This window comes from Peromyscus maniculatus, chromosome 17 (genome assembly GCF_049852395.1).
Source record: "Peromyscus maniculatus bairdii isolate BWxNUB_F1_BW_parent chromosome 17, HU_Pman_BW_mat_3.1, whole genome shotgun sequence".
In the NCBI taxonomy this organism is placed as follows: domain Eukaryota; kingdom Metazoa; phylum Chordata; class Mammalia; order Rodentia; family Cricetidae; genus Peromyscus; species Peromyscus maniculatus.
This window is the reverse complement of record NC_134868.1, coordinates 59,364,446-59,390,451: the sequence shown is the minus strand read 5'-3', so window position 1 is coordinate 59,390,451 and position 26,006 is coordinate 59,364,446. Positions and strand designations below refer to the sequence as shown.

Genomic DNA, 26,006 nt, shown 5'->3' with positions numbered 1-26,006 from the left:
TTTCCTCAAATCCTTTTTAATAAGGTGTAGCCTACCTGGCTTTACCCAGTATAAAAACATCCATTCCTGATCTCTGCATAAATTAAATGTGGAGAATCGGCATCATAATGCATCAAGTACAGGTAACAAACGGGAAGGCTGTAGATGAATCACAGAGAACAGACACGGTGCAGGATGTAGTAACCAGTGACCATGAGAGTTAAGCCCAATCCAAGGCAGGTCCCCAGACTGCAGGCTCTGTGATGGTGGTTGACAGGCACAGGGTAGCAGACAGGTGGCATCAGGCTGGTTCCACAGAGAGTTTGAGTCCCACCTCCTGATACCCAAAGGTAGCTGGGTACCCTGACCTGGATTAGCAGCTGGTGGTCATTTCTACGTACTGCCCTCTATACGCAGTGTTCTGTGAAACACTTCTGAGCCCGGTGGCTCCCACACACACCAGGTGACGGGAGGGAGACCTCGGCCATCAGGTGCAGCACTCAGATCTAGTCCGTTTGGGTGTTTTGCAGCTGGCTATATCCACAATCTGGGACGGCTCCTCAGCCCTCTGCTGGGCGATCATAGGCACCACCAGGTCAAACACGGTCTCGAACAGGAGGTCCACATTGTACCCGGTTTTGGCACTGGTCTCAAAGCACATCCGCTCGGCGGCTGGCATCTCTCTCTCATCCAGCATCTTGTACTTCAGGATCTTCTTGTAAAGGGCCATTGCATCCTCCAGCTGCACCTGCCTGGGTCCCCTGGAGGAGACGCAGCTGCCTGCCTTCCCAGAGGCCTCTCCTTCCTTCTCCCCGCCCTCTGTGGCCCGGCCCATGGCCAGGTCCACTTTGTTTCCCACAATGGCAAACAAGCAGTTGTTGTTGGCTGTTTCTGTCAGGCCCAGGAACCTGTCCTCCAGCTCCAGCAGGCTTTGTGGGTGGTTCACGTCATATGTAAGGATGACGGCGGCCGCCCCCCGGCAGTACATGGAGCCCAGGCCATGGAACTGCTCCCGCCCTGGCAAAAGCAAACAGAGAAAGATGGTTAGTCGTCTCAGGATGCACCCACCACAACGCTGTGGGCAGGCTCCCCCACCTCGCTCCCCAGAGGATTTAAGATCCCAGGGCAGGGGACTGAGATACTAATGGCCAGATAAAGCTGGTCCAGGTGACCAGTCAGGACTCCATGCCCTGCTAAAGCTGGCCCTGTGACCATTTAAAGCTGAGCTCTCCGCCCCAGACACCAGAAGCAGTCCTCACACTGTCTCACCACCCAACACTGTCAGTATTCAGGACGAGGGACACACAGGTGCCTCCTGACCAGAGGGTGGTTGCCTGTTCTCACTTTAAAACAAGATGCTTTGAGGACCTGAGTTCAGATCCCCACACTCACGTAAAAAGCTACACATAGTCAGGCATGGTGGGTGTGCCTTTAATTCTCAGGAGCACTTGATAGGCAGTGTAGGGTACATCTATGGGAGTTCTAGGCTAGCATTGGGACCCTGTCTCCAAGAAGAGAAAAAGAAAGAAAAAGAAGAGAACAGAAAGAAAGAAAAAAGAAAGCAAGCTAGCTAGACATGGCCACATGCATACCCATAAGCCTAGCCTGAGGTGGGGAGAAAGACAGGTGAATTGCTGTAGCTCATAGCCACTAGCCTAGCTCCAGATTCAGTGACAGCCGTCATCTCAAGGGATAAAGATGGACAGTGCTAGAGTAGGACACTGGATGTCCTATTCTGGCCTGTGTGTGAGCATGGGCCCACACACCTCTACCACACACACACACACACACACACACACACACACACACACACACACAAAGACAACTGTGCTTAAACACAAGCTGCCAGGACTGGAGAGATGGTTCAGTGGCCAAGAGCACTGGCTGCTCTTCCAGAGGACCTGGGTTCAATTCCCAGCACCCACATGATGGTTCACAACAGTCTGTAACTCCAGTTCCTGGGGATCTGATGTCCTCTTTTGTCCTCTGCACAAGTGGTGTGCAGACATTCGTGCAGGCAAAAAACACCTATGCACATCAGATTTAAAAACACAGGGGCTGGAGAGATGGCTCAGAGGTTAAGAGCACTGACTGCTCTTCCAGAGGTCCTGACTTCAGTTCCCAGCAACCACATGGTGGCTCACAACCATCTGTAATGAGATCTGGTGCCCTCTTCTGGCCTGCAGTCATACATGCTGTATACATAATAAATAAAATAAATCTTCAAAAAAAAATTTTTTAAAACACAATACTGCCCACAGGGGTCTTCGTGTGTGTGTGTGTGTGTGTGTGTGTGTGTGTGTGTGTGTGTGTGTGTGTGTGTGTGTCTGTGTGTGTCTGTGTCTGTGTGTATGTATGTGTGTGTGTGTCTGTGTGTGTGTGTGTCTGTGTGTGTGTGTGTGTGTGTGTGTGTGTGTGTGTCTGTGTGTATAATACTGAGATTGCGATGTAAGCACCCGCCACTGAGCCGCAGTCCCATTATGGGTCTCCAACAGTAACGGTCTGTGTCCCACTCTGAGGCGTCACCAATCAAATCCGATTCTGAGGGAACTCAATGGTTGGTACTCGTGTGGGTGAGGATCCAGCCACCCACAGCTCAGGAGTGTTCACACATCTGCAGCACATCTGCAGAGACTTAGGAAGCAGCTGTGTGAGGGCAGGGAAAGCCACCGCACATGGCGCTGCGCCCTCGATGTCACAAGAACCAGCAGCGAGCTGCAGAAGTGCTCCTGAGGATGTCTTCAGACAGGAAGTCTTCCACCCCACAGGCATCTACCGCAAACAGCATCACAACTGTAACCACCTCAAAAGCCACAGTGGTTATTCCACCTGCCCGTGATCTCGTTACCATGTGGTTTGTGCTGTCAACTTGACAGAATCTAGAATCATCTAGAGAAGAGCCTCTGGGCATGCCTGCGTACATAAATATCAAATTAATTGAGATGGGAACCCCAGCTGCTGTGATGGGGCACTCCCTGGCTGGGATGCTGGACTGTGCGAATGGGGAGAGGGAGCTTGTTCTGACCACGAGCTTCATTCACGTTCGTGACTTCCCACCATGATGGACCGCATCTTGAGCTATGAACCTTCCTTACATTGCTCCTGTCAGAGTATTTGATCACATAGGAAAAGACACTCAGACATTTACCATGCTGACACTGAAATACACACCTGTAAAAACAGGCTGCAACTGTACGGTTGTTGTTTTTTTTTTGTTTTTGTTTTTAGACAGGGTCTCACCGTGTATCCATCCCTGGGCTTGCCTGGAGTTGCTATGCAGACCAGGCTGCCTTTGAACTCACCGAGATCCCGCTGCCTCTGCCTCCCATCACTACTTTGCCAAGGTTACTCATAATCTTAAAACACAGCAGTGTAGCCGCGGCAGCCTGTCTGTAGCTAGTGCATTTTAACCTATTATCTTAGGAAGGGTTGGGCCTATCCCACTGAGGTATAGAAGGGTTCTCAGACCCTTGTTTGGGCCGAGGGTTCCATGGACTATGAAACGATGGTGTCCTGGGCCAGCTTTCCACTACTATTATTTTCAGCCAGATGGCAACAAACTCCAGCCCACCTTCAATCACTCTGAGATGGCTGCATTCTGACACAGAGTACTTATGCCCAGCTAAGCAAAGCTATCCTTTGAATGCATGGCTTTTGTCACTCTATAGAGTTCACAACACTGACAAGACAGATCTTTGCCTACAAGAGAAAAACTCCCCCAACACACACATGCATACACATACATAAATGTGCATGCACACACAAACACGTGTATATACAATACACCCAAACACACACACAGGCACACACACAAATGTATACACAAACACATGTGCAAATACACACACACACACACACACACACACACACACACACACACACCACGCATCTCTCAGCACAATCTTTCAAGATCATGAAGTTTCCAACAGTGAGAATGTTATCCGTTCAGCCACCAGATTTCACAAGAGTGTGGCCATAAGGACACAGAGTGGGGACATTCCACCAGCCCTGAAAGGACTTTTTTCAAGTCTCTGTGACATAGTTCACTAAGGACAAAGAAGAGCTGTATTAACACCCACACCCCAAATAGCTTTCTGTCCCAGATAAACCGTCTGATTCGAAGCTTGATGTGGCAGCACACGCCTACCATCCCAGCGCTCAGAAAGCTGGAACCGGGGGTTTGCCACTTACAGGCTAACCTGGGCTACACAGCAAGACTCTGTCCTGAAAAAAAAAAGTAGAATTTGCCTTTTGAAAAGTAAATAGTCAGGCTGGAAAGATGGCTTACTGCTCTTCCAGAGGTCCTGAGTTCAATTCCCAGCACCCACATGGTGGCTCACAACCATCTGTAATGATATCTGGCACCCTCTTCTGTATACATAATAAATAAATAAATCTAAAAAAAGGCTTTATTTATAAAAAAAAAAAAAGTAAATGGTAATTACACAAAAATAAAGATGATAAACACTGAAGGAAATAGGAGACGTGAAACAAGAAACCCCGAGTACAGCAGAGCAGTCAATGAACAACAGTGCTTGTCATAGTATGGCCAGCTATTCATGACGTCAGCAAATCAGACGCAGAACTTAGACCAGCTGATGAACTTCCCAGCTGGTCTTCATGCTCAAATCTGTAGCTCAGCTGAGCGGGCGGTGGTGGCACACAACTTTAATCCCAGCACTCAGGAGGCAGAGGCGGGTGGATCCCTATGAGTTTGAGGCCAGCCTGGTCTATAAAGCAAGGCACAGGACAGCCAGAGCTGTTACACAGAGAAACCCTGTCTTGAAAAACAAACAAACAAAAAACGTGTAGCTCTTGGAGTTGCTAATGGGACTCGCAGGATGTCCATAACAAGGTGGTCCCAACTGAAGGGTAGCAGGGACCGTGGAAGGAAGGACCCCAGGCATTGAGACAAGGCAGAGAAACTGGATGTCAAGAGGACTTTCCTTCTGAATTGGCTTTTCCAAACCCACTGTCTCCATCTGTAACATTACATGTGTCCTGGAACTCGTACACAAGTCAGGCGGGTTTGAGCAGATCCTGAGGCCCTCCCTCTGGTAACACATGGGCACTTCACCCTAGCACCCCCACTCCTTACCACACTGGGTTCCTGGGTCCTTCACCAAGGTGCTTGGCTTCCCTGAGAACCCAGTTAACACCAAGAACTACCGATCGTGTGCCATGGCTCCTCCCAGAGCACTGGCATTGGCAGCCAGCATCAGACTTTCTGGGAATTCCAGAATTTACACACAAAGTCCCCGTGAGTTTGGCAAGCCTCTTGGCACTGAGTGTAAGTTACCCCATTGTTAAAATATGAGTAGCACCTGCCGAGGGGTGGTTGAGAAAACAGGAATGAATCCATCCCTGTAAACACCTTAGCGCTGTGCCTAGCATGTGGTCAATAAACCACGGATTTGATTCCTCCCACTCACCCCTCCTGAGTGCACACAGTCTGCTCTAGCCTCCCTAGCCATACATCTGCAATCAGTCTCCCAGCCTTGCTAGTCACATGGGCAGTGACCCATGAATGACCTTCTCCCTAATCCTGGTGCTTCACTGACGGGCTGTTACCCCAGGGTTAAAAATCACCCGGAGGCAAACCAGAAGAAAACAGAAGTCAATGGCCTGCAATAACCCAGCTCAGCTGCAGGGGCTCTGAAGAAAAGCCCAGTCTCTTTCTACTGCAGTCTCCAGGCTCCCCAAAGCCAAACAGCCTTTGAGTCCAAATGTCTGTGGTTTTTATTTCTATGTTCCAGATCACTGAATGCGTTGGTGTGTCTGATAGAAATCATGCACAACCCTGCCCACATAGTCTCACTGAGTGGGGGGTGGAGGGTGGCACTTTAAAAAAATACTGATACTCAGACCCGAGGTCCACACGGACCAGGAGCTAGATACACTGTGCACCCAGAACTGAGACCACTAGTCTGGGTCCCATTACCCAGAACCACAGAAAATAAACACACTTTAAAAAAAAATAGCTGCTGAAACGGAAAATTCAGATGAATACTGTAAGTCCCAGGCAAACCCAAAGAAAGAGGAATCTGTTCAAGTGAGCTCTGCCACATGCGGCCTCACAGCCCACTGGATGGGAGCTGGGAAAATACCCCTGTGATGGTGTGAGCGAGAAATTTAAAACAAAGGGGCGCTGGAACAGAGGTGGGGACAGGGACAAAGGTCACAGCCAAGGGCCCAGCAGCCTCGGAGACCTGCAGGACTCAGTCTGGGCAAGCTGTGACATTAATTAATTAGCTACATTAATTTTTTTTTTTTTTTTTTAGTGAAATTAAGATGTCCCCAGTGTTTTCAAGTTCAACCCACAAATGCTTTACTGGAGAGATAATTTTAGCTTCTATTTTAAAAAAGTCCAGTGAACTTTAGCCAACATTTATAGCCAGCCATAAACATACCAGATCTAGAACATTCCATCTGCATCTGTTTTTAAAGTATCTGAGGGAATGGTCCTGTGGAAGGCGCAGCTCTCCAGGGATGTCTGCAAAAAACAAGTAATGAAATCTTCATGCAACAAGGAAAAGGGGGCCCCATGTCTCCGTAGGCTCATGAGACGGGGCTGCCTGGAGCCCTGCTGTACATGGCTGCTGCCCATTACCTCCACTGCGGACACACAGAGTGAGGGGCAGCAAGCCAAGGGTCTGTAGTGCCACCAACAGGCTTCATCTGAGGCTCTTCCACTCACCAGGGCTTTTCTAAGGAAACAATATCGACGGGCGTGGTGGCGCACACCTTAAATCCCATCACTCAGGAGGCAGAGGCATGTAGATCTCTGTGAGTTCAAAGACAGCTACTTCGTGAGCTTAGGATACCCAAGACTATGTAGAGATCCTGTCTCCAAAAATAAACAGTCAGTACCATTGAGGACACCCTGTACAAGCCACCCCAGGCAGGCCACACACAGGTCAGGGTTTTGGTCCAACAATGTCTGGCTGTCCCTCTGACAATGTCTCCGATGAGATAAACACACTGGGACCTTCTGCAACTTAGTATTCTGACTCAGGAAGCCCCTCGGAGGCTCCCAGAGCATCAGCCCAGACAGAAATCCAGACATCCTCTTTGGCTGTCTCAACCTACTGTGCTTTCCCTGGGGGGGGGGGGGGGAGGGCCTAACACTACTGGAGGGATGTTTTGGCTTCCTGGGAGCTGTGCCCTCAGGAATAAGGGTGCAGTTACTCTTAAGGTTCCCCAAGAAGTATAGAGTGGTCTCAGCAGCCAGTCTCTCTGATACATCATCTCTCGACCACCCATCAAGGTCCATTCCCAACACAACACACAGAGACACAGCCTCAGAGAGCTGCAGTTCCAAGGGTGACCAGAAGGGTCCATGACCCCTCACCAGGACCTGCACATACCGGGTCTGATGCCCCATAACGACCATGCGCCCAGGAAGAGGCCTGACTTTTCAAACACTAGAAGTAGCACTCTGCCCCCGTGGTGGTTTGAACAAGCACAGCCCCCACAGGCTCGAATCTCTGGATGCTTAGTCACCAGGGAGTGGAACTGTTTGAAAGGATTAGAAGGATTAGGAGTTGTGGCCTGGAACAGAGGAAGTGTGTCACTGAGGTGTGAGCTTTGAGGTTTCAAAAGCCCACACCAGGCCCAATGTCTGTGCGTCCCTCTTCCCCTTTGGATCAGGATGTAAAGCTCCAAGTTGCTGCTCCAGCACCATGCCTACCTGCATGCCGCCACGCTCCCCGCCATAACGATAACGGACTGAACCTCTGAAACTGTAAGCCAGCCCCCAATTAAACGCTTCATTTTATACGAGCTGACTTGATCCTGGCATCTCTCCACAGCCACACAACAGGGACACTAAGACAGATCCCCACTGACCACTTCCCCATTTTCAATCCCCTCTTGACCCGCTGGCCTAGCTAGTGGTTTCTGCTGAAAATCCAATGGTGGAAATCCCCTGCTGCGCACACAGCCTCCCTTCAGCCTTCAAAGTATGAGAGGCCACTGAGACACTGGTGACCGCCAGGGTTCAACACAAGGGCCTACAATGGAATCAGCAGCCGGCCTCAAGTCTGGGACCATCCTTCCCACCTAAAGGCTTAGGGGTGACGGAGAATGTAGCAAGGAAGGTTTTTGCTGGTTTGTAAGTGACTTCCTTCTCCTTTCTTATCTTTTTAACATATGTCCCATGAGAAAGGGAATTTCCTACATGGGGAATCCGCAGTCACTTCCCCATGCTCGTCCCTAGGACCCACATATAGGGTCTAACTGGGAAATAAAGTTAGGGTCTGAAGAGTTTTCTGAATTATCCAAAGGTCCTAAATCCTATTCCAAGTGTCCACAGAGGAGACACACAGAAAAGAAAGTCCTGTGACCCTGGAGTGACTCAGTCACTGGTCAAGAAGTCTCTACACCAGCAGTTCTCAACCTGTGGGTCGCGACCCCTTTGGGCATTAGAATGACCCTTTCAGAGGTGTTGCATGGCAGATATTTACATTTCGATTCATAACGGCAGCAAAATTACAGTTATGAATAACAATGAAAAATAACTTTATGGTTGGGGGCCACTACAACATGAAGAACTGTATTGAAGAGTCACGGCGTTAGGAACCACCGTTCTATACCTTGCTCAGACTGTCATAGTTATCTCCAGTGTCCCAACACCTTCCAAGCCACCTGCAGCAGGAACCCCAGTTTCCTGCACCCCCCTCATGTCATCTGGGTGGTGGCTCTCAGCTGGGGCTGGCTGTCAGACCGCTGTGACGTGTCTGGCAGACACAGCAGGTCCTCAGTTGCCTGAATGAGCACATAAATCTGAATCTCTGGGGAGAAGGCTGGACCTACGTCCTGTAGGTCACACAGGTGACCCTGTCTCAGGACTGCCTGCCCAGACACTCACCAGCAAACCATCAAAAGCCACCCTCCAGGCCACCTGCACCAGAACCAGATTAGCAGGGTCAAAGGCTGGGAGGCCGCCCGGCTCCCTGCCTCACCCCAACACTGGCCCAGCCCAGGGGCCCTTCCCACGTGACCAGATTCATTCTCAACATGACTGAGTCCCCAAACCCAGACCTGGGTGGCCACAGTGGAGGTGACAACCTCCCACAGTCAGCTAGCTCACTCCCTATCTGCCGGCATCCTGACAGCCCTGTGAAGCCCCGCTCCAAGGCCAATGGCAGCATCTCTGGCCTGGCATCAAAGTCCCCCACACTGCCCCTTTCCAGCCTGGGCCTCAACTTCCCCCTATTACTCCTTCACGGCCTAACCCTCCACTTCCCTAGCAGGACCCCCTCCACCATCTTGTCCATAAAACCATGTCCTTCCCAAAATGCTCTCAGCCATCTCTTGGTCTCCTCCATCTCCAGAGTCCTCTGACCCCTTAGGCCTGAATCATCAGTGCTTCTTGCTCCTTTCCTGGGTACTATGGCTGATCATACTACAGCATACTACAAATGGTTTTGTTACTGTTGTTTGCTTGTTTTGGTTTTGGTTGTTTGGTTTTTCTAGACAGGGTTTCTTTGTGTACAACAGCCTGGGCTGTTCTGGAACCCTGTAGACCAGGCTGACCACGAACTCTCAGAGATCCACCTGCGTCTACCTCCTGAGCACTGGGATTAAAGGTGTGTACCACAACACTCAGTGGGTTTTAAATTATTCCTCTTTTTTTTTTTTTTTTTGGAGCTGAGGACCGAACCCAGGGCCTTGCGCTTGCTAGGCAAGCACTCTACCACTGAGCTAAATCCCCAACCCCTCCTCTTATTTTTAATCACTGGATGACGACCAGCACCCTCCAGCAACAACAACAAAAGAGCCGTTCCCCTGAGAAATATTTCTAATAGCCACATTTAAAAAGTTAAAAAGGGTAGGGCTGGGGGTGGTTCAGCCAGTGAAGTGCTTACTCTACAAACATGGGCCCTGAGTCTGATCCTCAGAATTCAGGTATAAAATAAAGGCCGGGATGCGATGGGAGACAGGGAGATCCCAGAGCTTGCTGGCAGCCTAGCCAACTCCAAGCTCCATGTCAGTGAGAGTCAAATACAATGAGATCCACATCCTGAGGAAGGACACACGTGAGGTTGACCTCCATATACACATGCATGCATATGCACACACACAAACACACACGAATACACATGTATGTACACACACTATAAAATTATAGGTAACGTTTAATACTGTATTTTATTTAACCAACATAGCTACATCTTCACATCACTATTCAGTCCACAGAGAGCGACTGAGACAGTGTCCCCCCGTCTGGACCACTTCTAAATCGGGTGTTTATTTTACACGATTCGACATCACCACCGTTCAGTTTACACATGACAGAGCTATGTTTAAGCAACACAGATGTAATCGGATTCTCTGAGGTGGAGGCCATCTGCACCTGTTCAATCTGTGTGGTAGCTAGGTCCCAGGACACAGGGGATGCTCCATCATCACAGGAAGGAGACCGTGAAGGAGAAAAACAGTACCAGCATCTTCTTACTGACCTTCACAGCCACCAGTCAAGTGCCAATCAAGCCTGTATCTTTTCCCTCTTCTTGATCACAAGCCAAGTCAATCTATCCCAGCTGCCTGAATCTAACTGCCCAGCCTGCCCCAGCATCTCAAATCCCAGCCCTTCCCCTCAGCAACTACTAAGGCTTCATAGGTAACCAGGAACCCTCTCCCCACGCCCTGGGCACAGGCACTCTGATGGGGAGCCAGAGGAGGTCAAGTGGGTCTCTGACCATCTGACCATACACTGTTCTCGGCCCCAGACGGGAAGTGGTACTTAGGACACTATGGCCTCTCAGAAGCCTGACACAGGCTTCTAACTTTCACTTCCATCTTGAAAGGTGAGCAGGCAGCCAGGGGAACACCACTCATGTTCAAAAATAGGTAAATTTACTCCACAGTCGCTAATGTGGGTTCAGCTGTGCCCCCAAAAAGGCAACCCAAGTCCTCATCCCCACCCTGTGTCGGTGACCTTATCTGGAAACAGAGGAGACTAGCTAAGGTAGGGTCACCCTGGAGGGTGCCCAGTGATCAGCAGGCTGTGAGCCATGGCCATGGGAGTAGAGGGTCAGACAGACAGAGGTACAGCCAGGATCTGGGGAGCAGGACTGTGGGGATCCCCCAGATGAAGGAGACGGTTGGTTTCTGCCCTGCAGTGCAGCCAGCCACCGGCACCTGAACTTCAGACATCCAACCTCCGGAATTTCAAGAGGGTAGGTTTCTGTTGTGGTAAGCCACAGAGTGTGCGAGGCTGGCCGAAACAGCCCCGGGGGACTCGGGCCCAGACTGGAGGCCGCCAGCCTTCGCCCTCACCAGGAAATCAGAAACCATGAAGCGATCAAAACTCACAGTTCCCTTTCCTTGGTGTCCCCACAATGTGCAAGGGTCAGAAGGGCAAGAGGCATTCTCCTTCCTCCCAACCCAGCCAGCCCTCGTCCTGCCTTCAGAATCAAGACCAGCCAATCCCGATCTTCAGTGGACGAGGAGCAGTCGGCAAGAGCAGATCAGATGACACTGGACTTGCGTCACAAAACCCCAAACACCACCCCTGAACCAGGTCAGCAAAGCCACTCACTTCCTGAGCACGAGACTTACTCGAGGACAGAGATTCCCAGAGACACCACCACATCTGGCTTTGTTTCTCAACCTTAAACCCAATCCAAGGCCACTGGCCGCGCAAGAACGACCTTCGCCCTCCCGTCTGACTGTGTGAGAAATGAATAGCCAAGTGCGGCTCTTTATCACTCTTGACAAACACAGGAAGAAGAGGTGTAAGCCCGAAAAGCTGCCCACGAGAGGTGAGAGGCGAAGGACCTACCTGCCAAAGCAGGCCTCCCAGGCTGCGTCCTGCCCTGTGCGTTCAGATGTCCTGCCCTGAACCACAGAACCTAGGAGGACCTAAGAGCCTGTGAACGAGTGCCAGGTCACGGTCCCAGGAGCCACTGTCCCCATAGACAGCAGGATGGGTGATAGCCAGAGTTCAGGTCCCCGCCCCTCACACCACGTACACTGTCAAGCTCAGGTTCTACTCTCAGAAATGCTGGGGACACAGATGTCAGCAAAAAGGATGCTTGGTGGCCACTAGGGAGAGGCTCTGTCAGTCAAGGGCTTGATGCACAGGCAAGACGACCTGAGTTCGGATCCCCTAGGGCCCGGCTAAAAAGCAAGGGATGGCAGTGTGCTTCTGTAAACCTGGCACAGATAGGGGAGAGGGGCGGATCCCTGGGGCCCGCTAGCCAGCCGGCCTAGCCAAAACATTGAGCCCCTCCACGTTTAGGGAGAGACCCTGCCTCAAAAACTAAGATAGGTAATGGTTGAGGAGGCCACCCCACATCAGCCTCACACAACCACACAGCACACGCACATATACACACATTAAAAAATAAGAAAAGAACACTGGCATGTCACAGCCTAAGGAAATAATGGACTGGGCAGATCCAAAACGCCACTGAAGCGCAAGGAATAATGAGCACGGCTCCTTCCGCAGTCTCGGCTTCCTGGCAGGGGACACGCACAGAGTGCAGGCGAACTGTTCTCAGAGACAGGCGTACGATGCCGTACACACTGGAGACAAAACGAGAATGCAATTGATTCACAGGATTGCATTTCCCACTCTGTGGAAACATACGCTGAATCGGTCGGAAACGCCTGACCACAGTCACCCAAACACAGCATGTGAAAAGGTGAACCACAGCTCGCTACTTCTGTTTTGTTTTGGTTTGGTTTTTGGTTTTTTTCGAGACAGGGTTTCTCTGTGTAGCTTTGGTGCCTGTCCTAGATCTCACTCTGTAGACCAGGCTGGCCTCAAACTCACAGAGATCCGCCTGCCTCTGCCTCCCGAGTGCTGGGATTAAAGGCGTGTGCCACCGCCACCCGGCCTCCACAGCTACTTCTAACCACTGTGATCCTCACAGAAGGCAAGCTGACAGAGAGAACTCTGGGGGCAGAATCGGCGTCACAGTTAAACACGCCAGGGAATTTTCACCCAGCTCACCGGTGCCATTTGAGTGGCTTGTTTGGTCACCTGAAAGACAAGCGGAGAGAAAGCACACGGCCCACAGAGATGACAATTCACAGAAGTTGATGCTGTAGCTGGGGCATTCCAGTGAGGTGCTGGGAAAACACTCAGGTGGTCTGACAGCGACCAGAGCTGAAATCACAGATCTTATGAAGCAAGAATTTACTGAGAGTAACCCAATAACACCAAATAACACAAAGAAAAGAGACGTTCTTCTACAACCAGGAAAATACACTTGTGTAACAGACTTAGCTGTGAAGACAAAAGCACCCACAGAACCCCCAGAAAGCCACCCTCCGGATCTCCTTTTCCTTCAATAGACACTGTGCGGCCTGTTGGCGACTGATTCTCAAAGGCGATTAACAAACAAAAATCCAGTCGCTTGCAAAGTCTGCTTGTTAAAGCCGGAAGCTAAAGTCGGCTTCAAACAAGTTTTAACTTGCTTCAAAGTCAAGACCGGACCACAAGAACCACATTAAAAGTCTAAAGGGGCTTTCTTGAAATACGTTATTCAGAAGCGCTCTGGTGGGGCACACACAGTACAGCAGACGTCCCGCTAAGGTCTTTGCTGAATGGAAAGCTCCTTCCTCCTGCAGCCTACAAAGCCCTCTGAGAAACATGGGGTGGGGGACAAGCAGCCGATTCAGCTCTTTCTCGGGAAACAGGACTTGACAATCGCCTATCACTTAGGCAGCAGGAGAGGTGTGCCCTGGCAACCATCGACAGACAGGCAAACATCAGAAACACCTAGGCTGGGATGATTCAGAGTTCGAGGCCAGCCTGGGCTACACAGTAAGAGAAAGGGAAAAGGCAGCAGGGAGAGGAAGTCCTCCTTCTGCAGGTGTTAGAGAACCACCTGCGCAGACCTAGACGAAAACAATTTTGACAGTTTCTGTAGTGGGTAGCCATTCCAGCTTGGATCTGGAAGTTCCAACCCCCATTGAGACTCTGGCAACTGTCACGCCTACGAGGGGAGGCGCCTGGAGACCCCAGAGCTGGATGGGCCAGCGCTCTCTCTGTGCGCTCTCTCTGTGCACTCTCTCTGTGCGCTCTCTCTGTGCGCTCTCTCTGTGCCGGGACGCTGAACGGTGAAGGTAGACTGTGCAGAGCTCCGGAGAACACCGCTGGACTGTGATACACCTTCCCCAGACCCTGCGACCTACCTATCCCTTCATTTGTAAGTTATGCCATTAAATAAATATCCTTTTAACTACGTAGAGTGGCCAAAATAATTTCTCCAATAAGTTTCCTTCAGGAAAAAAAAATGCAACATTCTTAGATCATCCATAATTGAGTGTTTTATCCGAATTGATTATCATGTTAAAATATAACAACATTACAATGTATGCAGCAGTCAAATTCTAAAACAGACACCTAAAGCTGTCAGAGTCATTGTGATAGAGGGTAGAAAGGTCCATGCCAGGGGCCAGAGAGAGGGCACGGGAGGCAGCAAGAAGAAGTACATTTTCAGAAGATTGAAATCTTCTGCCCATGACCTTGGGCTATACAGAGAAATCATGCCCAGTACTGGGCACCTAGGTAACTTCCCAGGGCTAGTGAGGCCATGATCTCAGGAAGGAATCTACTGCTACCACTTTGCTAGACCAGCCTAACTCCTTAGGACACTCTAAAGTTTATCTTTATACCCACAGATAAGTGTAGCCACAATCCCTCATTTGAAAAAGGCTCTCCAGCTGGGTGATGGTGGCACATGCCTCTAATCCCAGCACTCGGGAGGCAGAGACAGGCAGATCTCTGTGAGTTCAAGGCCAGCCTGGTCTACAGAGTGAGATCCAGGACAGACTCCAAAGCTACAGAGAAGCCTTGTCTCAAAAAACCAAAAAAAAAAAAAAAAAAAAAAAAAAAGAAAGGAAGGAAGGAAGGAAGGAAAGAATAAAGAAAAAGGCTTTCCTTATAGCAGACAGAGACCATCACAAAAAACTTCAGCTGGACACAATGCCGAGACCAATGGACCATGGGGAGCCCACCCGGCAACAGATACATCTATATCACAGCTCCTGCATCTATGGCTGAAGGAATATCACAGACTAGACGACAGAAAAATTGTACGAGCCAGAATACCGGGAAACCTGCTGGGAAACACTCTCTCCTAGAATTGGCTGATTAAACAGGACAGAACAGCGGCACTGTCAATGGACAGGTTAACATGGAAGGGAGAAAACTTCTCAAAGAACTAGAGTCAGCTCCTGACTGCTGGGGGAAGGAGAATCAGCCTCTCTCAGGGATGGACCACCTTACCAGTGTCCAAAGCTTGAAACCATAAGCACTCCGACAACAAAACAGTCTCAGTGGGTTGTATTTACACATATTTGGGCGCGCGCTTACACACACACACACACACACACACACACAGAGAGAGAGAGAGAGAGAGAGAGAGAGATGTAACAGATACAATCAAAGGAAAAGGGACTATCAACTTGACGGGGGAGGACATGGGAGGTGTTGGAGGGAAGCTAGCTGGGAGGGCATTGCCGGAAGAGAGGGAGGGGTATGTGATGTCATTCTGTTTCAGTTGAAAAAAAAATGGTTTTGTTTTTAAAGAAAGCCTTGCATGGGAAAGAGTGAGGGATAGTTTGCAGAAATCTTTAAGTGTTTTATAAGGGATTACGTTATGGGCTCCAAGTGACCCCAACTGATGATCCAGATAACAAACAGTACTCCAAAAATATGGCTATAAAGTTGATTTATGTTGGGTATTTGTTGGAGGTTGCTTTAAAATCTGCTGGTTGTTTTCAACAATCACCACAGCACGCACACACACACTTGCACAAGCGCATTATTCTGGGTCAGGGACATGGAAAAGTACATAACTAAAGAGTGAAGCTATGCATTAGTTTAGGCTGTAAACATTAAGACTGCGTGGGAAATCCAAGGCAGGTGAGGTTGGTTGCTAGACACTTCTGTTAAAGGCAGGTTAAGTTCATAGGCTAGGCAGGGGTGTGGTAATGCAAGCCTTTAATCCCAGCATTCAAGACACAGAGGCAGGTGGATCTCTGGGAGTTAGAGGCTAGCCTGATCTACACAGTGAGACCCTGTCTCGAAAAGAAAAAGAGAGGGGAAGGGGGAGGAAAGTACACAGGCTGACTACACAGCAGGATATCATGTGACCTTGAGTTCTATAAGTGACCTTGAGTCATACTGCTAACTTGGCTGTGAGGGCCGAGAAAGGTCTCAGCCTCTGATGGTAAGAGGCACTTTCATAAAAATGGTATCAGCTACAGCTAACCCCCGAGTTAATCAGATTTGAAATTAATTAAGTTTGGAATGTGTTTTGCAATCTCCATAGGAAACGTGGCTGGCTAAGTAAGCAAGAGGTCACCAGCTCTGGAAGATGGAAGCGTGTCCTCCAACAGTCTGGAGCGGCGGCCAGTGCAGACACCGTACAAATGCAGTGGAGGTCTCCCTGCTCGGCAAAGGGCCGCCTGCGCAGGGGACTTCCATAGGAAGGCCTCCCTGTGCTTTTTAGTTAGAGCCGATCTCGTTTTCCTGCTTGGTTTATCTATGCGTGCCGTGTTGTGCAGCTGATGCAACCTCGCATGTGTGGCTGCCGGGAAAGGGTCTCAGACATCTCCCTCCACTCATCTCTACCTATCTACTCCTTTGAACAGGGTCTCCCACCAAACCTGGAGTTTGCTGGTTTCCGGCCAAGCTGGCAGGCCATCAGTCCAGCCTTCTGTCTTCGCCTCCACTTTGACCCCCAGCACTGGCATGGCAGGCGAGCGCACAGGCAGGCCAGGCTTTTTATCTGGGTCCCGGGGGTCCAAACCCAGGCCCTCATACTTGTAAAGCAAGGGTCCTCCCCGACAGAGCCATCTCGGCAGCCTCCGAGGGTTTTTGCTTGAAGACCACACAAACAGTAGAGAGAACAAGGCCCCAGAACAGAATGGAGTAGCTTCCCCTTGTGTCTTCAGCTCAGTTCCTGGTGCCACGTCTGTGGATTTTTGTGGAAAGAATGAGAAGTGGCCAGGTTCCTATTCCTGCACAGGGACATTTCCCGATATCACTGAAGAAGAGATTGTCCCCTCCCCTTCATTAAAAATCAACTGACCACCAGTGCGTGAGTTTACTCTGGCCTCCTGCCACGCCCGTCAGTCAGCGCAGCTGTGCTTAGGCTTGTTGGTTCCTATTTGTGGTCTATTTTCAGGTGAAGTAGTGTGAAGTCCCTGGTGTCTTGGTCTGATGGCTTTGGCTATTCTGGATCTTCGGAGTTCCACAGAAGTTTGGGGGAGGAGGGGGACTTTTGCTCTGCTCTTGTGAAAAAATAGCACTAGAACTGAATCTGTAGATGATTTTCGGCATAGACATTTACCCACAGTCTCACAAGGCATGGCCATGTGAGCTCCTTCCAGGTATTTCTTTCTTCAGTTTCTGTTATCAATACAAGTTTTATGTCACAGCTTGTCCTAATTAGGGTCTCTGTTGCTGTGAAGAGACACCATGACCACGGCAACTCATAAAGAAAACATTTAATTGGGGTGGCTTCCTTACAGTTCCAGAGGTTCGGCCCATTAACATCATGGTGGGGAGCATGGCGGTGTGCAGCCAGACATGGTGCTAGGGAAGGAGCTGAGAGTTCGGCATCTTACAGGCAACAGGAAGTCGACAGAAACCCTGGGCGGTACCCTGAGCATAGGAAACCTCAAAGCCCGTTCCCACAGTGACACACTTCCTCCAACAAGGCTGTACCCACTCCAACAAAGTTACACCTCCCAACAGTGCCCCTCCTTATGAGATTATGGGGCCCAATTACTTTCAAACTACCACACAAAAAAAAAAAAAAAAAAAAAAACTACCACACATCTCTTTCACCTCCTTGAATGAATCAATTTCCAATATCTGAATTATTTTTAATGCTATTTGAAAACAATCACTGTCTTATTTTTCAGATAGTTCATTGTTGGCATACAGAAATGCAGCCCTCTTTTGTGAGCGGATTTGTGTCAGGTCCAAAAGAAACTGGGGACAGACGGCTAACTATCCTGCCTATTGGAATACCGAAGCAGAGGTTTTCTTCCAGGCATGCTCAGGGCCTGTGGCTCCTCTCAGCTCTTCTCAACCTGCCCCCTACCCTGACCCTCTCCAGCCCGTGGGCTTCACTTCCTTTCCCCCAGGTTCTCATTCCTAGTAATCCTGACATTTCTGCCACATGCTCTCTTGGTTCTTTTTGCCCTCTTTGTTCTCTCTCTCTCTCTCTCTCTCTCTCTCTCTCTCTCTCTCTCTCTCTCTCTCTCTCCCCCCCCCCCACTCCTCTCATTGCCTAGTTCACTCTGCTGTCCATGTTCGGTCCTCTACATTCTCTCCCTGCTCTGGGCTCTTCCAGAGGCCTCTGGCTGTATTCTCCCTCATATCTATAATAAAAACCTTCCCCCAGCCATACCTCGGAGTGCTCATGTCCCCATTTCACTCAGTTCGGTGTCCTGAAACTTTACTGTGGGAGTCTGTCGTCTCTAACTGGTTTCGTAACCCTTACACATTTCTCTGTACACAAAAGCATGGTGTGTGCAGACTCAAGACCATTTCACATCTTCCTTTCCAGTGTGAATGCCTATTTTCTTCCTCACCCTGTTGCTCTGACCGGCACTCCTAGCATTATCTTGAATAGAGCCCTTCTTGGAGAAAAGCTTGCAGCTTTTAGTTCCCACTGGACAATGAGGCAAGACTGTGCTATCGCCAAGCTCCTCCCCCAGAGTGTAGCCCAGAGTCCATGTGCATCTGTGAGTGACAGACAGCTCCCTGCCTGTGTCCACTCAGTGCAGCAGACATTCCAGGAGAGCTGGGAGCCCGTGGCCTGAGCAGTTACAAAGCCCTGCAGCTGCTCCTTCAGCTGCTGCATGAGTGAAGCACATCACGTCCCACCCCTAGGCACTGGGACGCCCCTGACTGCTCTCAGTCTTTGGGACAGGCATGGAAGTGTGTGCTGTTACCCAGACAGCCCTTCATGCCTCGCCCCTGGCTCAGCTTGTAATCCAGGTGTCCACAAGCAGCACATCCTGAACTCTTGACGGAGGACTAAGACGATGTGCTTCTGTCTCCAGGACTCCATGCACCAGGAGTTGGCTGCCCGGCACAGTCTTCAGCCAGAATGAGGACCGCTGCAGCCTAAGGACGCATCCTGCCCTGTGGCCAGGCACAGCAGAGTACTGTAGACTTCAGCCACTCAAAAGTGCTCGTCAACTGGGAAGAGCATATGACGGGAGAGAAGAGCGCTGAGGGATCATAACACATTCCTCCAGTTAGTAAGTGGCCACCTTAGTATACTGTCATGCCCTCCAGCTCACGGAAGTGACATGCTCATGACACACTGTGCGGTGATGTGCATGAGCATGTACATACGGGTCATGAACACAAATACTCAGCAGCTCTTCCTTCCACTCTCTCCTGAGGATGATGTCATCCTGGGAAGGGAACGACAGGGGTCGGTGATTCAGTCCCCAAACCCTGGAGCAGTTCACCAGGCTCCCATTCCAGCTCAGCCACTTCCTCACTGTGTAAACTCCCTGTGCATAGGGATCTTGCTGCAGCTTGCCAGGGCCCTTCAAAGGCGAAGAGGGAGGCTGATGGAGCACATTCTAAGGGAAAGAGGCCTCCCCTGAGACTGCTGTGACATTGTATCAGCCTTGCGAGACCGGAGTGGAGAAGATACCCCATGCAGACAAAATATCCATGCACGTTAAATAATTTTAACTAAAGAAAACTGAGCCACAACATACAAAAATGGTGCCTTAGCCAGGCAAGTTCGGGGACAGTGTCAACACTCTTTGTGACACATGTTTCTTCTAGGGAATAGGAGTAGAATCATAGATTAAGTAACACCACGCCTAGGCTCTCTGAGCATTACATAAAAACACCCTGAGGAACTGTATTTCATGTTTTCTAATTTAATTCCACTTAGGCCAGTAGCTTTTCAAGAAAATGCCCCATTTGGAAAGTTTCCAGGCTCAAGTGTTTCAATAAAATTCTAATAATCTGGGGCTGGCAAGATGACTCTGTAGGTGTGCAAGGCTGATGATCTACGTTCCATCCCCAGAGGCCATGGCAGAAAGAGAGAACAATGGCACAAAATCATCCTCTGACCTGCAGATGCACATTGTGACATGCTTGTGCCTGTCTATACATACGTGTGTGTGTGTGTGTGTGTGTGTGTGTGTGTGTGTGTGTACATGAGCAACAAGTATAATAATAAATTTGTTTGTTTTAATTCTAGTTGTCTCTGAGTATTCCACAAAATGTGTGTGGTAAATACACCTCAATTTTCAAAACTAAAGGAAAAGCAAACACATCGAACTCTTTGTTTCCTGAAATCCGTGGATTCCATCTCTGTGCATACTTACAGGAAGAGAGAAAACTGTTAACAAGGACTAGTCACAAAGTGCTCTGAGTCTGGAGTCAGGACACCCTGGCCAGCAGTTACAGAATATTCAAATTACAAAAGCTTCAGGCTCTGAGGAAATCACATTGACCTTCAAAATAGTCATTACCAGGTCACAAGAGGTACCCTCACTGCCTGACGCTGGGAGATTCCAAAGCAGCTGTGACAGTATTTGCCAGAAGTTACACTGTAGCAAAGCGGAAAATACAACCAGAAGCCTGCCCCAGGGGAGCTGAAGCTGACGGGGTGGGGTACCTCCTATCCCCGACTGCAGCCCACCTGAAAAGTTTTTACAAGGATAGCAGAGGCAGAGGGTAAAAATGAGCCAACCTCAACACAAGGAGAGATCCTGGAGGCCAGGACCCTCAATCACAGGGTTCCAGGGAGACTCCATCAGCCACAGCTGGCTTCTGGAACAGAAGACAAAAAGGAGCCAGGAGCCATGGAAGCCTCCAGCAGCTGAAGCAGCAAAGAGAAGGGATTCCTTCTTGAAGGAACAACACTGCTGTCATTTGGACTGTAGCCGGCTGAGGACTGCTGACTTCCGGACCAGGAGACGATAACACAAAGTTTCTACTAGCTAGAGCAGCGACCCAAATAAATAAACTCTAGCCCTAGAGATGCCGCGATGGAGGTGGGATGCCGCTGTGACTTACGTGAAGTGACCCAGATGTGCCACGGGCAGAGAGAGGTCAGGAGCTGGTGGGCAGTGAAGAACTGGCCTGGACTGCCTAGAAGGGCTGTGGAAATGGGCTGTGGCAAGTTCACGGGTGGGGAGGCAGAGGGAAGCCAGCCCTCTATCACCTTAGTTTTCCGGATCAGCGGAAAGACAATGCCTCAGGCTCTGCTGGTGAAGTCTCCTGAGTGAGGCAACCCAAAAACAGGAGGACAAACATGGAATGTACTCACTCATAAGTGGATTCTAGATATAAAGCAAAGGACAATCAGACTGCAACCCACAGAACCAGGGAGGCTATATAGCAGGGGCGGTCCTAGGATGACTGTGACTTATAAGTTTTGGTTTTACTCAATGACTGGGCAAGCCTCAATGAAACATTTCACAATTGGGATAAGAATTTATACTGTATCAAGTCAATAATAGAAAAATAAATTTTAAAAAGTGGGGGAGGGGAAGTCTCCTGGAAAAAAATATTAGAGGAACTGGGAAGGAAGAGACATGGTCTCAGGAAACTAATTTGTTTCCTGCTACAGCTGTGTGGGAGACAAAGTCTTCAGGTGATGAAACTGAGCACCTTCCAAGCAAAGGCTGGAGGTGTGACCTGGCTCTCCCTGACATCTGTATTAAAGCGTGGAAGAGAAAGACAGAGGGAGGTACTACCATCAGAAAAGTGATAGTGTGAGGCTTTCTCAGTGGCCTGGACCACAGGGAACGTCTGCTGTGCCCTGGGTGTGTAGCACAACCTTCTGTTAGCATATCAAAGGACAGAAAGGCCAGAGCCTCCAGCGACATAGGGCTCTTTGAAGAGAGCAGGCTGTGGACATCAAGCTCTCACACCCCACCAATCTGCATCCTGCTGATCCACGACACAAGCAAAAGCCATCTGCTCTATCCCGAGACCTCCAGCTCCCAGCAGCAGTGCCAACACCACCAGGACAGGGAGAAGATACAGGGGCTGAGCATGGAGGAAGGAACAGGACCCAGGTCTGGGCTGGGGCTCTGAGTTGCTTTCCTAAACTCATCTCCAAGGGTCAGGCACTGGGGTGGGGGAGACTTTGAGGCTGCAGCCAAAAAGGGTTAGGACAAACACCTGAGGAGTGTCCAGCCTGTAGGGGTCTGTACAGGCACCTAGGCTACTTTCTCATACTATTGTATTGCCTTCAAAACAATAGTCTGGCCGGGTGGTGGCGGTGGCTCAGGGCTTTAATCCCAGCACTTGAGAGGCAGAGTCTGGCAGATCTCTGTGAGTTCGAGGCCAATCAGGTCTACAGAAAGAGATCCAGGATAGGCTCCAAAGCTGCAAAGAGAAACCCTGTCTGGGGGGGGGGGGGGGACATAAAAGTCTGAGCTGGGTGGGAAATTCATGTCTTGATTTTCTCTTCTGGACTCTGAAGTGCCAAGACCAGCAACAGAGTTGCCTGTTGTTGCTAAAATTCTTTCCTCCTCTCAGGTCCCAGGGCATGAGTCCATGAAAGTTCACTCTAGGGAACCAATTAAGTTACCGGGCTTCCTTACAGAGCTTAGGTGAGTATGACCTACAGGGGTGTGGTGTTCCATCCAAAAAAAGTTGTACTGGAAAGTCTTTACCAGGCAGAGATGAGGACTTCCCCATAGCCTCGTTGATGGGACCCCCCCTCCCCTACTTCCTCCCTTGCCTATATATACTCTAGCCCATCTAGAGACCACGTGCAATTGAAGCAAACTTTCATACACAGGTGTCAAGGAGCAGCTGGATATGCAGGTGAGGATCCCATGGCCCTCCCACACCCACCATGAGGGCATGTTAGTCAACAAGCCCATTGTTGTGGAATAATCCTTCTGTAGACTGTGTAAGCCACACTGTGACTAGTTTAATAAGAAGCTGACCCGACGCCAGGCGGAGGGTGATGCATGCCATTAATCTCAGCACTCGGGAGGCAGAGGCAGGTGGATCTCTACAAGTTCGAGGCCAGCCTGGTCTACAGAGTGAGATCCAGGACAGGCACCAAAATCACACGGAGAAACCCTGTCTCATAAAAGGAAAAAAAAAAAAGGAAGCTAACCGGCCAATAGCTGAATAGGATAAGGCTGGGTGGGAAAACCAGACTAAGGACACTGGGAACAAGAAGAGCAGAGTCAGAGGAGTCACCAGTGAGACAAAGCGAGGAAACAGGAGGTAGAAGATGAAAGAGAGTTAACGCCACGTGACAGAATGTAGATTAACATAGATGGGTTAATTTAAGCTGTAAGAGCTAGTTAGTAATAAGCCTGAGCTATGGACCGACCATTTATATTTCATATTAAGTCTCCATGTCGATTATTTGAGAACTGGCGGGCGGGGAAGAAAAGTCCACCTACAGCCCATGAGATGATCTTCTAGAAGCAGGCACATCTGGATGGCCCCAAGGCGGCAGCTGTTTAGCCTGGCCAGTCCCCTGCTGTACACAGGTCCGGGCCAGAAACAGAACGTAGCACATGGATGATGCTTGGCTTCTTTTTGCTAGTGGCAGGGAACACCACCACACTGTTGGCAGCTCTGATCATGGCAGTTTTGTGTCCTGGCCTGACTACACCACAAAGGGTGAGTGCCCCCTCTCCCTACCAGACCATTTGGGAAAGGCGTGTGAGTAACCAGAGCATAAGGGAGGAATGCCTGGACCCAGACAGACAAGGTCTGTCCCCTACGAGCCTGCCCCTGGGCTACCTCTGAAACTAAGAGAATAAGATGCCTCATGAGCCAGCCAACCCCTTGCTCCATCCCCAGCCACACCCAGCACCGGCAAGCTCCGGGGGGCCAAACACTGGCTTTGGCTTTGAGTGAACAGTCAAGAGCCAAACACAAAGTCTGACCAGCTGCTGTGGTTCTGCCCTAGTCCCAAAGCCCTCACAGTGTGTACCGCCACCACCCGTGTACCGGCCACCAGAAGCAGGTGGAGCTGGAGAGCGAGTTTTGGTCAGCCTTAGTTATGTAAATTATGCTGAAAGTCAACTGGGGAAGGGTCAGAGACTTTAAGCTGGTTACCCCAGACAGACTGCTGAACAGCAACCGCTCCCCCTTTTCTCTGATCCCTCCACGTGACCGGCAGCCCAGATGTCACTGGCAAAGTAAGCACAAAGTTGGTGACGCGGGCCCCTGTTGATTCTGTACCTCGGTCCCCCTGGCATGTGTGTACAGATGTCAGGAATGTGGAGAAGGGGCACAGCCACCCCGCCTTGCTCCAGCGTCATCTGACTTCACACTTGGGGTTCCAGGAACAGAAAAGCAGCCACGGAGGCCAGGAAATGAGTTGAGCTGCCACCACCCCCACTCAGGGGACCAGCAAAGTCTCAGGATATCACATCAGCAGTGTTACAAAATCCTCTGGTAACCAAGATTCCGGACGCATCACATCCTGGGCCGGACGAAGAAAGTGGCTCCACCCACCAAAGTGAACCAGCTACTTCATGCCCTGCAGGGACACAGAAACCTTAGGCTGTGGCCACACACCTGTGTCTAATCCAGAAACACCAAGAGATGTGGGGAAAAGCTGTCCAATTCTGCTTTCTCCCCCATAAACCAAGGGCAGCAGGCAAGACTGTTAAACCCAGCAAAAAGGCGGAGTTCTGTCCAAGACTGGGGAAGGAGATAAGGGACTGACTGGTCTTGATTCTCAGAGATTGCAGTCACCGGTGCTCAGTGGGAGGCAGGTGAAGAGTCTGAGAATAATCAGAGGCCTCGCCTGTAACCTGGAGTGAAGGCCAGAGTCAGAGGAAAAGATACAGAAAGTAGGAACCAGAGCATTCCCCACAATGGCTAAGGAAGGAACAGGGAAGAGCAGGAACGAGGACACCGGAGAAGGCGCCCCAGACCGGCACTAATGCAGTTTTCATCACAGAATGCATTACTATCCGACAGACTGATATGCTAGTCAGGGATTAGAAGCAAGACTTCTGAGTACATCAGAACTTGGAGTTTCAGACATCAGAAACCTCACTCCATGAAATCTATACCGCACCATTTCCGGGTTTGTTTGTTTGTGTTCACTTAAAGTATCTTATTTATCACGGAAAAGGAAGAAAACACAAAACAAACCAGGGCTAAACTGTGAAGTCCAAGACGAAGATGAACCGCCGAAAAATCTACGAGCAGTACACGCACTAAAAATAATTCACTACCTATCTTAAAAATGCCAGTACAGGAAGCTGCGATTCCACCCACATGACTTGCACACCAGCCAAGACCCAGCAGTGGGTAAATAACCCTGAGTTGCAGAGGCCAGGCGATTCCAGCTCTACTCCCCAGTCGACTTACATCCAGCGGGCCTGTCCAACGCTCTCTGCCTCAGTTTCCTCGTTCATAAAGGGGCCAGTAATAGCAGCGCGAGGGACACCAAAGCTGCCAGGCACACCAAAGGAGGCACTTAAAACACCTATGATGCGGAGTCGGGCGGACCAGCGATCTCTCCTAGGATAACCTGGATCTGCGTGAAGACGCATAGGGTGGGCTGACCTGGAGAGTTTCCCAATCATCAGGGAGGGACAAGCGGGGACAGAGGGGCAGTGAACGCCACAACCCGAGGTGGAGACCTCGCGTCTGCGGGGAGACAAGTCCTCGGCCCCGCGGAGCCCTGAAGACAGCCTGTCCCCGCGGCTCCGCCCTCACCTGCGGTGTCCCATATGGAGATGTTGAGGGAACGCCACTGCTTCAGGTAGAAGGCGCCGCCCACGGTGCTGACCGTGTCCGGGAAGCGACGCTCCATGTAGCGCTGAAGCAGCGACGTCTTACCCACGTTCATGTCCCCCAGCAGCACGATCTTCCCGTCCGGCTTCCGCATGGTCGCGGAGGAGGTGGCTCCTGCGCCCCTCGGCCACCCGCCCAGGACGCCAGGGGTAGCGGACCCCGAGCTCCCAGGGACCCCGGACTCTAGTGGCCCGGACCTGAGGTCGGGACGCGCTGAAGTGCCAAAGAGGAAGCGCGCACAGGCTCTGCGGGCGAGTGTGAACTCAGCCCT

The 26,006-nt window shown here is 50.4% G+C and overlaps 1 protein-coding gene across 1 annotated transcript; it reads right to left on the bottom strand.

Moving 5' to 3' along the window:
* On the bottom strand, positions 1-26,006 carry Rab20 (RAB20, member RAS oncogene family). Its single transcript, XM_006981329.4, has 2 exons — positions 25,658-26,006; positions 1-996 (listed from the first exon to the last, which is right to left on the bottom strand). Exons 1-2 carry the CDS (start codon positions 25,827-25,829, stop codon positions 467-469), a joined length of 702 nt encoding a protein of 233 aa, XP_006981391.1. The 5' UTR covers positions 25,830-26,006; the 3' UTR covers positions 1-466.